Source organism: Metopolophium dirhodum, unplaced genomic scaffold, assembly GCF_019925205.1.
Source record: "Metopolophium dirhodum isolate CAU unplaced genomic scaffold, ASM1992520v1 scaffold5, whole genome shotgun sequence".
NCBI classification, from domain to species: domain Eukaryota; kingdom Metazoa; phylum Arthropoda; class Insecta; order Hemiptera; family Aphididae; genus Metopolophium; species Metopolophium dirhodum.
Genome location: NW_026869939.1, coordinates 174,855 through 190,936, shown reverse-complemented (window position 1 = coordinate 190,936; position 16,082 = coordinate 174,855). Strand labels below are relative to the sequence as shown.

The window sequence follows — 16,082 nt, the reverse complement described above, 5'->3', positions numbered from 1 at the left end:
ATATATACATATATTTTTTTTAATACAATCGAATTTTGGACGAGTAGCTTACGAATTATACCTATCTATTTAAATTTTAAATAAACAAAATGTTGGTCCACTATTTCACTCATCTAAACTTGAAATATCTAGGTGCTTACCTGTACAGTGTACGTATAGCCTTTAGTGTACATATAGGCTTTAACTAATAAACTGCTTGTCCAAAATTTAAATTTTAGATTCTGAGCGGAGCGATTGATTGTATAACGATGTGTCTGTGTACACGATAAGTAGTCGAAATATTCTCAGTAGTTTTCATAAGAACCGGGGAAAAACAAAAAAAAATTAGGGAAACCGGGAATTCTTACACAAAAATTGGCTTTCAACAAAATCATAACATTTTCATTGAATGCTTATAATAGAATTTTCTATTTTCCATCATACACGCCATACATTTTTTTTAAATATTTTAATTAGTTTTGAGCTGTTTATGGACATTTTCCATTTCAATTTTTTTTTAAGTCTGACATTTATTGCTAAAAATTGAAAATTGAAAACAAAGTTACACGTAAGTAGGTAATTCTGTATCAAAAAATCTAAAAATTAATTACAAAACACAGTTTTTTTTCTCATAGTTTTTTATGCTAAAATTTGACAAAATTACATTACAAATAACCGAGAATAATGATTTTAGTTATTTAGTTAGTAATTTCACAACATTAATTCAACTTACCGGCTACCGTTGAGTAATAACAATATAAAATACATGATATAAAATATCCTACACTGACAAACCGTCTCTGCTCAGAACCGTTGTTCATATACAATGGATATTATAATATCATTGAATTCAAATGTAATACGTATTACATGTAATATTACGTGGTACCATCCATTACAGTGACCCACCTGTATCCTACTGTACAGCAGAGCGACATCCACTTATTCGCTTTTTTTTTTCACATAGGTGGCCTACATAATATGAAACTCGTTTTAAAACATTTTTACGCGCTTAAAGGCAGAGGCAACAGCATATAGTCGTACAGCTTACACGTGCGGGTACGAGGTCCTCTAACCGTTGTTGCTGCGTAATATGTTTTTTTTTACTATCATCGTCGTGGACACCTGTCGTGTTCGTATGATTTAAGCGGATTGCGCAGGTCATCGTCGGGGTCGTATTTTTATTTTTTTGCTTAGTCTTCGCAAATGTCCCGTCGGCGTTATGTTCTGTCCGCCATAATTTTTAACGTCGGACGATGGCGTTATCGTCGCATAACGTCGTGTCGGCCGACCGATATGAGCGTTGAACATTGTTTGACCTAACGACCGGGCGCGATGACGAGCAACACGTAGTTGCAGCAGTGTATACACCTCTGAACGGTTTTCATTTTACGACGTACCAAACAATTTTACATCAGAAAAATAGCCGGCTCGGACTGATTGCATACGAATATAATACGATTATATCGTTATGTTATTCGTCAGTATCAGTTGCGGGCGTAGGTTGCAAATATATTTGCAATATTGTTTTCACCGGAAATTTTTATTAATTTTTTTTTTAAAGAGATGTACAATCTGTACTTACCCTGGGGCATAACAAGAATATCAGCTAATTTACAGTGACACTGAAACACGCTTGTTAGAAGAAGCCACCCAGTATAATGACACTTCCTGTGCTGCTCCAGAACATAATATATTTATTATATATACCTATTGAGATATTTTACACAACAACGTGTAACGCATTAACCTCGCTTATACTTTCTACTCGAGACCGATGTGGACTGTAATTAATATATGCATCGATGTTTAGTGGACCCATAACAGGTTATATTATAGTACGATATCTTTGACGGAACATTAACCACTTGTAGTTGTGTACTGATAAGATATTTCGATAAGAAGACCATCTCACCCCGAATGTATACTTTTCCAGACGTCAGCACTAATTTCTAAAATGGTATTGTCAATTAGAACTAACCGAACACTAACATTGTTGTGCTATAGCGGATTTCGGTGCTAATAGTGCACGCGTTAAGTATATGGACAAATAAATCCCCCTTTTTACTAGGTCCATTTCCCTGGCACCCCCACTATTGAATGTTTGAACGAAACCAAGAGCCTTTATTTGTGCGTCGTTTGTGCAGAAAGTTACATCATTTGTGGACGTATTACTAATCTTGAAAATGTGAAAATAGCACAATTCGAGTAGGTACACTAATCGATAAATTGTGTTAGGGTGGAAATTAGTGCTCGAATTATTGTTCAGCTAACTTCGCGCACCTTTATAATAATTCACAGTAACGCGCGGTCGCCCCGGATGCCAAAATAGCAACTGTGCACCCCTTTAGTCACGGTTAAAGCCAAGAACGTTTTATTCTCTGCACAGTAATAGTAATAATGATAATAATAATCATCTGCAACCCGGTGGACCGAATGGCTCTCATACTACCGCTCTGGTCGTACGACATAACGTCCAAATGCAGACGCGAGGTACATAGAACACAGGTCACAGATATCATGTCACCGAAATATTATGGTAATAGTATCTTTTAATAAACTATAACTATAAATGTTCGATTGTTTAACGACTCCTCTGGTCACGTATACATATCATATCATATCTATAGTCAGGAACAGACGAAACAAATAACAGAAATATTATATATTATATTATTATATTCAACAGTATATAACATAAAATCGGGTGATGTATATATTAGAAATATATATAATACACTGTTACATAGTTAAAATTTTTTACAATAAATTCATAATATATAATTTATGTTATTACTACATACTTTATATTAAAATATTATGTACGATTCGAATATATATATTTTTTAATTCTGACATTAATAATAATAATAATAATAATAATATTATGAAATAATAAAACCGAATAACAAAAAAAAAAACAAGGTAACGTAATCAATAACAAAATAAAAAATATATAGGTACCTATTCGTAATAACTTAACATATTATTACCAATTAAGATAAAAAGCGGGTAAATTATCAAATTTTAGTAAATTGTTTTGTTGTTCAAATGAAATAAAAATTAACGTGTACCTACAATATAGAAAAGGAGCAACTGCAGTTTATTAATATCTGGTGTAGGTATATTATACTGAGTTATTGTTGTTTTAACAACAATAATATTATGTATAATGTATTAATATCATTATATAATATAATAGGTAAACGTAAATAAAATTAAAAACAAATTTCGCTAATCGGCTAAAACACTCGCGACTAACGGCGGTACGACGATCATGATAATAATAATAATAATAATAATACAATTAACAAATCGTTAAAATTTTCGGCTGCAGTGTTATGTGTGCGGCGACGTGCCCAGTCGCGGGGCGGCAGCAGCGGCTGCGGCGGCGGCGTACGGTGAGTAGGCCACTGCGGGGAAGTACGGCGGCAGCAGGCCCGGGTGCGGCGGCATGGCCAGTGGCGAGGACGGGTAACCGGACGGGAAACCGTACGGCGAGTGGTGTTTGCCGGACGCGTACGGGTGATACCGGCTGACGGCGGCCGCGGCGGACGGGCTGAGCGGTGGCGTCGGATACGAGCGTTGCAACAGCGGCAACGCGGCCGCCGGGTCGGAGGTGTGCGTGCGCAGGTGTTGGAGCAGCTCGTCGGACGTGCCGAACCGCTTGCCGCAGTACGACGGCAGGTCGGCGCCCATCCATGAACACACGTACGGCAATTGGCTGGCGGCCGCGGCCAGTGCGGCCAGCTGGGCGTGTGCGTACGCCGCGGCCATCGTGTGGTGATGGTGGTGCTGTTGCTGCTGCTGGTGCTGCTGTTGCTGTTGCTGTTGGTGTTGGTGGTGTGCCGCCGCGGACTGTTGGTGATGATGGTGGGCGGCGGCTGCGGCAGCGGCCGCTGCTGCCACCGTTTTCGGGCTAGCGTCGCATTGCGTGCAACCGGCCGGGCACGTGACCGCCGGCTGTTGTTGTTTGCCGGCAGCCAAGTGAGCGGCAAGCTGACATCCCGCGCAATATGGGTCGCGGCACGGTAGCGGTGGCGCCCCGGCGCCAGGTCTGAAGTAGGGACTCATTAGGGGCGATCCACCCAATGCCGCCATGTGGTGATGGTGATGAGGGTGCGCCGACAACTGCGGATGGTGGTGCGGTGACGGGTAACCAGCGGCTGCCATCAGAGCGGCCACTGAAGCGGCCGATGACGACGTGAGCTTGCTGTGCGATTGTTCACTGTGCTTTCTGCTCGCGGTGGCCGCATCTTCCGCCGGCGACTTACGACTCGAAGCGCTCTCTTTGCTGCTGCACCGGTCACCACCGCCATTTGTGGCCGCGGGCGTTGCTCTCCTTATGGTCGCGTCCAGGCTGATTGACGTGGGATTAGCAGTGGCAGCAGCTGCTGCGGCTGCGGCCGCAGCCACTTCAGCGGCCGGTCGCAACACACACGATTCGTATGGTTTGAAACTGGACCGGGCCGTGGTGGTGACTGTGGTAATCGGGGCTGGCTGCAGGTGATGGTGGACGACCGACGTCCGGCCGGGCGGTGAACCGCTGTTTGAACACGACGACGATGACGACGATAACGATGGCGAACGTTTGTCTCGGCCACCGCCGCCGCCGCCTCCGTGGTCAGAAGACGTCGACGAGGACGAAGAGAGTGACGACGACGTCTTCTTATGGTGGTTGCCAATCTTGTCTGAGTTTGACTTGCCGTTCTGCGGCGCCGGCGCGTCAGATCCGATCTGACTGCACGTCTGTGCCAACAGTGCCAGTGGACTGTTTTTAGCGTCCAACTGTAAACAAAAAATAATAAAATGTTATTGAAAATTGCAATGGTATAAGATCATTGACTCGGTATTTGGTCAAGGGTTCATGACCGATATTCGATAGTGATGAGGGTGCAGTTATACAGTTATTATATATTATACACTAAAGAAATAGTTTAGTGCACGACATCAAAGGGGCCACGTAGTTTTGTCCCCTTCCGACAACGATACACTAAAACATAGGACATTTAGCTGGTACTTAAGGTTTTTTGCGTTTTAACCGATATTGCGTGTAATCTGATAAGTGATAAGTACTATACCTATAGGAATATGATATTTTATGTCTATAATCTATATTCGAAAAATGATTCTAATCGTTAGTTTACCGTTGGGTTAAATTTTCAAATGTATAGAAATTCAGTCATATTTTAGATTTTTTTTATTTATCATAAAAAGCACTCGATGTTGTAAAACCAATAAAACGTATTTGCTCCACTTTCGACTAAAGCAACATTATTATTCTAAGCCAATAGGTGGTCTCGTATTATATTATTACCTATATTCTCAATGGATTTCCTTTTAAACTATTTTTATTGATTTTTTTTATTATTATTTAGTATCTAACTATGTATAAAATATATTATCATATTATAGCACCTACGTATTGTTCTCTCCAGTATTGCCCTTATCCTCCTCTCTTGTGCAATAAATATACAATACATAGGTATCGATGACTAAATACAACACTACGCACATAATATCTACTGTGCGTGTATCCTAGTTTTCAATAACACTGTTTTCCCAGCGGTATAATATCGCCGGGAAATTCGACAATAAACCACATAATATTATATCATGCCCGAGACGCGTATAATAATATTATGTAGGTAATGCCCATGTCTGTACGTTTGTGTTTTGTGTATACGCATAAAAATCCGCCAGCCTTCGACGTGCTACAATAATCATCATACTGCACACGTATTATTGAAAATTGATGTTTTTTTATGCTCTTCTCCCCCGGCCATAGTTTTAGTTTACGGTTCTGTATGCGATTTTTCGGTTTGTTCTCATGTTCGACATCCATTCCGTTATTGTGTTAGCGTCACGTGCCCGCCGTTTATCGCCAACCTTGTATAATATACCTTAAATTCTCGATATTGTATTATCGTACGTTATGCCACATGTATGTACGACAGAGATAATTCACAAGCATTGGATACGTTTAAATTTTGTCAACGGAAAGCGCACCCCCATCCAGGGAAGGGGGTCCCTCAACCGACGGAAAGCAAATAACACCACCATTATATTATAGTTGGACGGAGTTTCCAAGATGATTTCGAAACATATTATGAAACTACGAAGTTGTTATACACAAATCGAGGAAAAACAAATTATGTTAATGTATAATATTGTGTAAATAGTTAAATGAGATAAGTAGTAAGTAAGTAGGTGCCTATTATAAGTGAATTTCGTCTATTTATTTTTTTTTAAATTGAGATAAAAACTACTTCTTTAATACGCTTTGAAATATATCCTACAACAACATTATTCAATTACCTATTTAATATTATTACAATACCTGTTTGTATATTATAATATTAAAATTTTTTAATATCAGAAAAAACATTTCATTCTGTTAATTGTCTTTTAAATATATTTGATAAAAGTTAGGGACTGCATGTATTATGATAATATTATTTACCTACACGAATTCGATCATATAATAACAAAACACAATATATACCTAATTTGACAATTACAGTATATAATAATAATAATAATAATAATATAATATACATAACCATGTAACGTGTATGTATAAACTATACTAGTCGTACTATACCAACCTAACAAAGCCTATAGCCTATATACTAGCCTTATAGTACCCAGACTTTTAATTTTTGAAAATTCTATGTACATTTAGAGTAGGTAGGTACACATCGTATCAAATATAACTCTTGGCTTCTACTAACTATGTGATATGGACGTATATGGATTATGGGCTTGTAATTTGGCGAGGCGAAAAACGATTACAGATCAGTATGTAGGTACTAGTACTTATGTTAAAAAAAAAAAGTTCTCGTCATTGATTTGCATTGGGCCGAACGAGTGGTGCTTAATGCTTATAAATTATAATATTAACCGTTTGTGTAAATTAAACTCCGACCGGACAAGACACAAAAGATATGTACTTTTTGATTTAATGTTATTGCGGTATTGTGCGTACCACCAAATTACTACATGATATAATATTTAAGTGTGTGTTTGCGAACGGCATATACTTGTATATAATCATCAGAGTAGGCAGGTCGTAGGTATTATATTAATATTATATGTATTATAGGTACGTAAGATACCTACAATGTATACCTATAATACACCGACCTCGGTGATAAGTTTCCATCGCTTATAGATAGTTGTATTGTTTTGTCAAGAATACTTGATAATAATATGTGCGAATGTCACATGTGTATATAAATTATAAACGTGTGCATACGAATCGTTGCAAAATGATTAAAAAAAAAAAAAACACAATTTATTTTGTGTGGCGAGACGAGAAAACGGATTATAGTTACTATGTAATACCACTGAGGATACGGCTAAAATATTTTGAAATTATAACGTCGTCCGTAAATTGACTCGTCCAACTGAATTCCGTTCGTTCGATGTCTATTTTTCTCTCCGCCGTCGCCGTCATGTCTGTATAGCAATAATAATGCATTCCGAATAGATACCTACTACGACGGCGATTACTGCAGTAAGTTGTATCGTTGTACCTTGGTAATAAATCATCATAACCGGATGTCTGACACTCTGTGACGGCAAGTGGTTTGTGCAATATGCTTAAATAGTTTACAAGGGCGGCTGTGGCGCGTTCTTCCGACGAGGAACTCGAACTGCTAACAGCAGTAGCGCACACAGGATTTTTCAAGGAGGAGGTTGTGCTAATAATAATTCCCTTGAAATTACATACTACTGCCGATACTGTAGATGAGAGGGGCGTAAAGTGAAAATATTTTTTCGCGAAGGACATTTCTAGTGGCTGCAGGGTGATGAGTTGTGTCCTCTTAACCCTCCGTGTGCGCGCCACTGGCTGACAATATTATTATCTGAAAATGTAGTCCGGGGTTGAAAGTGCCCGCGTGGGGGTGAAGGATATTAATAATATCATCGAAATAGCTGGTACCTACCACCGCGCCTCTCGGTACGAACTGTGCATTCCGACATATTATTCTATCGTCGGCATAATAATATAATATCATAACCTACATAATAATATAATTGGTTAGGTACTTTGGTGAGTATCGTATAGAGGGGGCGAGCGCAATAATTTAAAGGACACGATTTTAAAGCCTATACCGCGCGGTATCTCAGCAGGCTCGCATCAAGGGTATATATAAGACATACTTTAAATTATAATATTACATTATCGCGATTACTTTGAGGTACTATAATAGTGCATACGATTCCACCACATGTCCACGTTACAATCCACACACGCAGACAGCAAGAACGTAGAGAATCCTGTCGATCGGTAGTCGTCACTCTATATATAGTGGGACGGATGTATTTCGGTGAACGATCGGTATAGTCCCGCCGCGGAACGTTATTCGCTCGGTGGCGAATGCTTCGAATACCTTATCTGCGCAATGTTGTCCGGTGTAGACGTCGCGGACGAGCCGAATATAATAATATATACATTGCCAGTAAGTTGTTGTGGTCTGTTGCTGGCGATTTTTCTATTCATTTTGGTGTGCGAGCGTTAAATAGTTTCTGCGCAAATATTCGCACGGTACGGTAGACGAAAATAGCCGGACGGTAAAACGATTGTCGGAATTCGGATTGAGACTACCGCGCGTATAATAATAATAATATGATTAAATATATTATAGCGATTACGGCTGTAACAGATTGCTTGGTAAAAAGTTTTGTTAAAAAAAAGATAGCGTGCGCGAGTGGTCACTCTAATATTTCGGTCGTATAAACGTCGGTGGCGCGTTTACGCATTATGTTTGTCGTAAACGTTGTAATCAAAGTATCAAACGCACGATGATAAAAATCGTCGACCCATAGTCGGGTATATGCGGTAGTATCACGGTAGTATTTTCTTTGCGTGGGCGTCGCATGTTTTAGACCATTTTTTCTGGGACCGATCTACTCCGGAGTAATACAGGGGACCGCTAGAAATGTCACCTCAGCAAACGGTATATTATACTAAAATATTAGGTACACAAATTATTATACTGCGCTAATGCCCTATTAAATCAGTAGAAAAAAAAGCAAAAACTCATCGTTGATGTTAAAAAACATAAATTATTACCGTGTACAGCACTATAGTGTATTGGTATATATTATTATGAGTTATCCTAATCAGTAATCACTGTTGTTATTTACTAGTTGTTGTAACATTGATGTGTATTTTAATAAGTATTAAACTAATATGAAAATTAACTAATGAAACGACTAATATACTATTAACTAGGTACCTAGTAAGTTGTTTTAATAAAACGTATAATAATATACTACACTGTTTCGTATCGACTTAATAACTTATAAGATACCTATTAAATTGTATTTTATATTTTTACTCAAGACATTAGAAACGTACTCATACAGTCATACACTATAGGCATAATTTAAAAACAAAAATATTGTAATCTGATATTATATGATTTGGTTTTATTTTAAGCACGCCCATTTCAAGTTTCTATATAACTATTATTACGAGACTAACCTATAGTAAATATATCATCCATATTATATTAAATTATAAATCTTTCTATCTACGATGGTAATCGAATGTTAAGCAATTGGTTTCCTATGCACTCCGTATTATTCTTCTACAGCATAGGTACAACAGTTTTGACTTACGGGCATTTATCTAGTTTATTTTTGCTTGTGTATAGGTAATATATTATGTATGTGTCATGTGCGTCTAACGTTATAAATATGCAGACCGACAATGTCTTGCGATGCACAGGTGTGCATAATAAACACGGTCGTGTCGAGTGATGTGCAATAAATTATCGCACGTCCGGTTAATTTAATACATAATATTATGATATCGACAAATTATAACGTTATATGCATCCCGTTTCGAGGAGCATGGTGTATCTTGTCCGTCTCGAACGAGCGGTCATCGCGGCGTTCAGGCGGGGACGTATTATAATATTATAATGACGAACCAGATATAATATACACGTCGTAAATAATATTTTATCGGCACTATAATATAATATTATGATGTACTCGGGCGAACGCTTTGAGAATATACTATTACTCGTCGTCGTATTAATAGTGTATAATATCCATTATGATAATGTGTACCTCTGCACTCCTGGCACGGGATCGTAACGAATAAAAGTCGGGCTATTATATTTTGTATATTATAATTAAGTGTGTAAAACGTAAAATAATAACGCGCCGAAAACTAGTTATCCTGGCTGCGCAATAAAAGTAATATTGCAGGTATAGCGATTATAAATCCTGAGCAGCCGTGTCGGAATAGGTTTAAAGACCTGCTCACAATTAACATTATTGAGCGAGCGACTGCATCAATCGGAATATAATTTAGTGAAATCATTGTACAGACTTTAGACATGCATCGCGGTCCATAAACACCACGTATCCGTGGTAATAACTAATAACTAATAATAATAAAATGCAGTTGGTTATAACTTTATAAGTCAGTGGTATAAGAAAAATAATAAAAACCATCAATGTTTGAGTGCGATGTACATAATATTTTACTATAATTATCATGTGGTAAGGTATGCATTATGATATGCCGCCTCCCGGGCAACGTCAGTTTTGAGCTTTTGCCCACAAGAATCGTTAATATTCGCACCTAGGTAGTTCACATAATTTTTTTGAGCTGTTCAGAATTATTGATAAAAATTAAATGATGACAAATACTCGACTCAATAATATTTTAAACCGAAATCACAGTCGTCGTGTACAGAGAAATGATAAACTGACCAACCACGCGTAACGTTATTATAGGTTTGTACGCCGCGAGACAAAAATTGTTAGTGTCTTAATTTTTGTCTTGGTCTCTACAACCGGTGTTAATATATTATTATTATGTAATATCATCAATTCTCGTTTTCCACAACCACACAGAACTGTTGAGCCTGACCGGGAGGAAGATTAGCTACCTATAATACACTCAACATAGTATAGCAATACAATATCTACCAATAGGTACACATTGTAGCATGAAGTCATTGGCGCAATCTTATCCACGCTCCAGTCGCGGAAAACCCGACAATACGAGGCTTGTTAAGCTTGTTAGGCTTGTTAGGCTTGTTAAGCTGGATAAATTGGCCGTCAGAATTATTATATTATTATATTATTATCGTGCGTATAATACTATAATATTATACACGCACGCGTCTGTTTGGTTTCGGCAGCTAATAATATAATATATGGGGCGGTAGGTGTACACACCTCTCGTTCCGGATCGTTTTCCCCTCGACCTTCCCCTCATCAGTTTTCCCTTCGATCGTCAGACTTTGCCGCCGCTCGTCGACACGTCAAAGTCCTGTAACATGACTATAGTGAGCGCAGGCGCCCGTGTGCAGACATCAAAAACGACGACGACGACGACGACAAGCACTTCTGCGACGGACGGGTGGAAAACCATTAACGAACCGACGATAGGGGTGGTGAAAAAAATACACTTCCCCTCCGCGTGTCATTATCGAACACACACGCGCGCGCCTGGGCCGTGACGTAATCGATTTGCCGCCGGCGCTCAAATAGCATTTCTCGCATCGGCGATATAATATTATATGAGACGAAGACGTGAGCCGTTCGACGAAGTAGGTCTATAATATAATATTATCATTATAACTTATAATGGACGTACGCAATTTATTGTATGTGAAAATGTACCTATTATAAATGTATAATGTAGTCGCGTATTGGTTTTTAAATTTTATTTTGCTTTCGCGATCCTGGCGTACGCGCCTTGTTTGTTATATTATTGTTATTATTGTGTGACACGTCAAATCAATATTGCACGCGAGTCTTAGGGAATAAATCAAGTGTCGAGTAGATATAGCTTCGGTGGCGGTATTTCTCCCCTCTCCCGCCACAGCCACCCACAACCAACTCGACGCGTATTGTTATTATTATTGTCGTCGTGTCCGCAGGGGGTTAACGTCCTCCTATTTTTCTTTTTCTTTTCTCTTTATGGCTTTCCGATCAAGCGATTTGGATACTCGATCGCTTTACATGTTGTGTATAAGTAGATGGATGCTAGGAGATTCGTCGCTTTAAAGTCGTTTAAATGAAAACATCATCGTTGCCGTTGTATAATACGCATTTCTAATATTCTCTAAAATATACAGTTGTCAGTTGCTATCGAAACGACAGAGTTTTCGAAGGTTTTGAGTGTTTCGACTTGACGAACTAGTGCAGGCTATAATATAAGTACGTACTTATTACCACCAACGCGAATTTCGACACAAAGTTTTCGTTTTTGGTATGCAGTCGTGTGTACCTACGCGATCACGCGGAATGTTGCGGTTGGGCGGGATGATAATATTCATCAGTATCATATTATAATATTATATTTACGGGGTTTTATTTAATTTTATAAATTTTTTTCATTACACAACAGATCAGTATCGTTGTGGCTTATGATCTGATCCATGACATGATGATTTTCAACAGACTACTATAAATTAAAAAAATCGTTAAGTTTAGTCCCATTATCAATAAAATAACTTATAGGTAACTCCGGTGATCGAAGTTTTTTTTTAGATGTAGTTATTTAATTTTTAACTATGTCACGTACGGTTTAATCGTTTATATTTTTTACATTTTAATGGTTATTTTATAAAACATCTAACCTTTTAAAAATTGAAAGAACTATCTAAATACAGTTGAGCAAATATAGGTACCTAGAAGTTTAAAAACATTTAAAGTCAAAAGTATTTATAATTTAAACGTTACTACCAATTTTACGTAGCTGTAATAATTTTTTTTATGGTATTTTACTCATTAGTTTAACATATTATTATATTGTTATTAAATATACTTGGTATTGAAGGTACACATTTAAATTAAATTCTAATCAAAATATACAATTGTTATTATGTGCGTTATATTTCACCCTGATGACACCTTTAGGACCGAACTGAGATTTTTTTATTTTACCACAACAAAAACTACTATTGAAAAAAAATGTAATAGCTAATTTTTGGAGAGCATATAAGTGCACACCAGCGACAAAAATAATGGAATAAAATAATATTACACTTACCGACGGCAGAGGAGTTAAATAATCCGGTCTCAGGTATTGGTTTTCGTTACTCATGATCATGGTTCGCACTGTACATACACACTCGATTGGCGGATCCGGCGTGTTACACTAGGCGAGTATGAAACACCGTACGAAATAATTTATTGTGACAAAAAAAATTTTTTTTTCGTTAACAATGTTTGCAAAAATAATGTGAAGTACAAAATCCGAAACGAATTTATTACTGACGGGCGCACAGGCACACTGGAGCGTATACGACGATAATAATATTATCAAGACGGTCGCGGCGAGACGACTGTGGCGTACGGCAAACGGCTGCGCGGACAGACGTCGAACGGTGACGGCCTTCGGTGTTGCACTGCCGCGGAGGCCGGTGTAGCACGAGTGCGGCGGCGGGCTGACGACGCGCTAACGTCGTCCGCAAAGCGGTGGCCGGACGGTGGCTCCGTCTACCGGCGGCGAGGGCGCGCGCGCAACAAATCACTTTGCGGACAAACGCGCGATTTTCAGCACGACCGCCGACCGTTGAAGCCGCCATAATATTATAAACCGCGGTGGAGTCAAGATCCGATGGCATATCGCATATTACGCAAGCGGGTGGGTGAGTGGGTGCGGTATGGGAACGCTATAACGTGATGGGGGTGAGAAAATCGCGAACGGAACGTAAAACTAAGATATCGCGTTCGTATATTGTTTCGACGGATCCGGAAAATCTATAACCAATGATACCGTAAGTCCGTAACAGTAAATGCGACCGTTCCGTAGGTTAGGGGTTATAATAATAGGTTAAATATTAACCATGTTATTGATATTATGCTACTTCTGCCCGGTTTGAGGAATTACAAGACTTATAACGGTTTTGGTGAATATCATGTGAAGATGAAAAAGAAACGTGGGCGAGTAAACTGTGTTATGGTAGGACACTAGGACGCCAAAATGTGTTAGCTTCATCGCGCACTTATGTTTAGATATTTTAGTGTACAAATATACCAACATGAGTCCAACCCTTATTGTACGAGTAATTAATATGGTTAGTCACATATTATAGACATTTTATACGGAGAACACCTGAACACCTGCATCGATTTTATACAACGTTTACTATTTTTTCTGAATGGGAATTTTATGTGAGGATATGATCAATTTATATATTTTACAAAGAAAAAATATAATTGGGTTTATATTCTGAAATTTGCAAGATTAAAATGTAAGAGCCAAGGGGAAATTTAGTAATTTAGTGGTTCAGCACATATAATCACCTATCATCTCCCTTTAAAAATGGTTTCTGAAGTGAGCAGTGCTTGAATTGTGGGATGACGCGTGGGGTGGTGCTGGTAGGGGTACAGAGTCACTTTTATTTTTTAAAAAATATTTCAGTGTACCCTTTCTGCACATAATATTTTATAATAAATATGTCATTTAAAACTTACACTTTTGTATCACCATTCTAATTTTATTTTCCAATTCAATCACTATTGGAAGTGTATCTAGCAGCCCCCTCTGACCTTTTGTAATTAGTATGTATCATTGGTTTTATAATTTATAACAAACTGTGATCTGTACAATTAAGCAGTGGACATCTGGAACCCGCGAGCATCATGTACCACCGGCACACAATTGCATAACATATTGTAATCTTAAAAATACTAAATACTAATTATTTTTAAAAACCTGTACACAGTGTAACATCCGAATGGAAATAAAAGTCGGCAATATTTTCATATCTGACATTAAAAATAAATTTCAGGTGCATATTATAATTGATTATACAATTACTTCAAGAATTTATTGTCCAGATTTCACTTTCTTTCATTACAGTCGAAAATATTACGACGGTGAATTGCAATAAGTAATAACATTATTTTGTGCAGAATATATTCTATATTCTATATTATACGAGTACAATATTATAATGCATGAGCGGTTTTACAGAGTTGCAATAAATAATTATATAGCGAAAAACGGAATAACACGATGTGGAGGGTGTCGGGGCGGCAATGCGACACAAGTATAGTGCCCGTGATTGGCAAAATAAATGTACCTTTATATAGTTGAGAGTTATCACTGATAACTGATAAGTGTGGTACAAGACGAAAGCAACGTGTTACCGTTACGTGACGTGCCGCTTCAAAAGGTGATTGAACAATACTAGTCGCTACTATTTTCTACATCATTATTGCTACCCTGATGATTATAAAATCAATGGTGGTATAATATTATTGTATTCTACTAGTAGGTATTGTATTATTTTTATATTGTAATATTTATAATATGAAAATTATACTTTAAAATGTACCTAAGCCTAGTTTAAAGTAATTTTTACATCTAGTTTTACAAAAATAAATACAATAATTGCACTATTTTATTTAAATGAAACAAGCGTCTGTCACGGTCATTTCGGCTGTCAACTAGATAGTCGTCGGTAGGTCAACAGTCGTTGTCAATACGTACGTTTTCCGACGTTTTTCTCCCATTACGATTAATTGCTGTTTACTAAAAAACAATACCTATTGGTCGGTATACAAATTTTGTTAAAGATTTTTGCGGAAAACCTTAGCTCCTCGTGGTCACTTTCGCCTCCTAAATTGTGTACGTGGTAACTTGAAGATATTGGCGAAACCTGTGGCCCGGAAGAACGAAATTTCCTGGCGTGAAATCGACACCCCCGAATCGTATTCCGTCGATTCTATATACTATAGTGCTAGTATATAGGAACTAGTACAGTAGTACCTATCATAGCGATATGCAATAATGTGTGCATCGTATAATAATATAATATGAGGGATCTCAAAATTTAATAAAAATAATAATAATAATAATAATAACAGCATCGCGCCTAAGACGATACGAACGCGTTCAAATGTTGTTTTTGGCACACGGCGATGCACATCTGCGCAGTGTGTATCACGCGCGCACACACACACACACACACACATACACACACACCCACACGCACACACACACACACACGCACACACGCACACACACACACACACACACACACACACACACACATACACACATACACACACACATACACACACACACACACTATCTGGGCTCGGGGCCC

The 16,082-nt window shown here is 38.0% G+C and overlaps 1 protein-coding gene across 1 annotated transcript; it reads right to left on the bottom strand.

The window, feature by feature from the left end:
- Nucleotides 1-2,704: 2,704 nt before the first annotated feature.
- LOC132953492 (zinc finger protein Elbow-like) lies at nt 2,705-13,401 on the bottom strand. The gene is made up of 2 exons (XM_061025892.1): nt 13,013-13,401; nt 2,705-4,767 (listed from the first exon to the last, which is right to left on the bottom strand). Exons 1-2 carry the CDS (start codon nt 13,070-13,072, stop codon nt 3,319-3,321), a joined length of 1,509 nt encoding a protein of 502 aa, XP_060881875.1. The 5' UTR covers nt 13,073-13,401; the 3' UTR covers nt 2,705-3,318.
- Between the last annotated feature and the right edge of the window lie 2,681 nt (nt 13,402-16,082).

Excerpts from the sequence above, each read along its gene's own strand:
- LOC132953492 (XM_061025892.1), bottom strand. The coding sequence starts at position 13,072 with ATGATCATGAGTAACGAAAACCAATACCTGAGACCGGATTATTTAACT. Across the intron at positions 4,768-13,012 it reads ATTTAACTCCTCTGCCGTCG|TTGGACGCTAAAAACAGTCC; the intron begins GTAAGTGTAATA and ends TTTTGTTTACAG.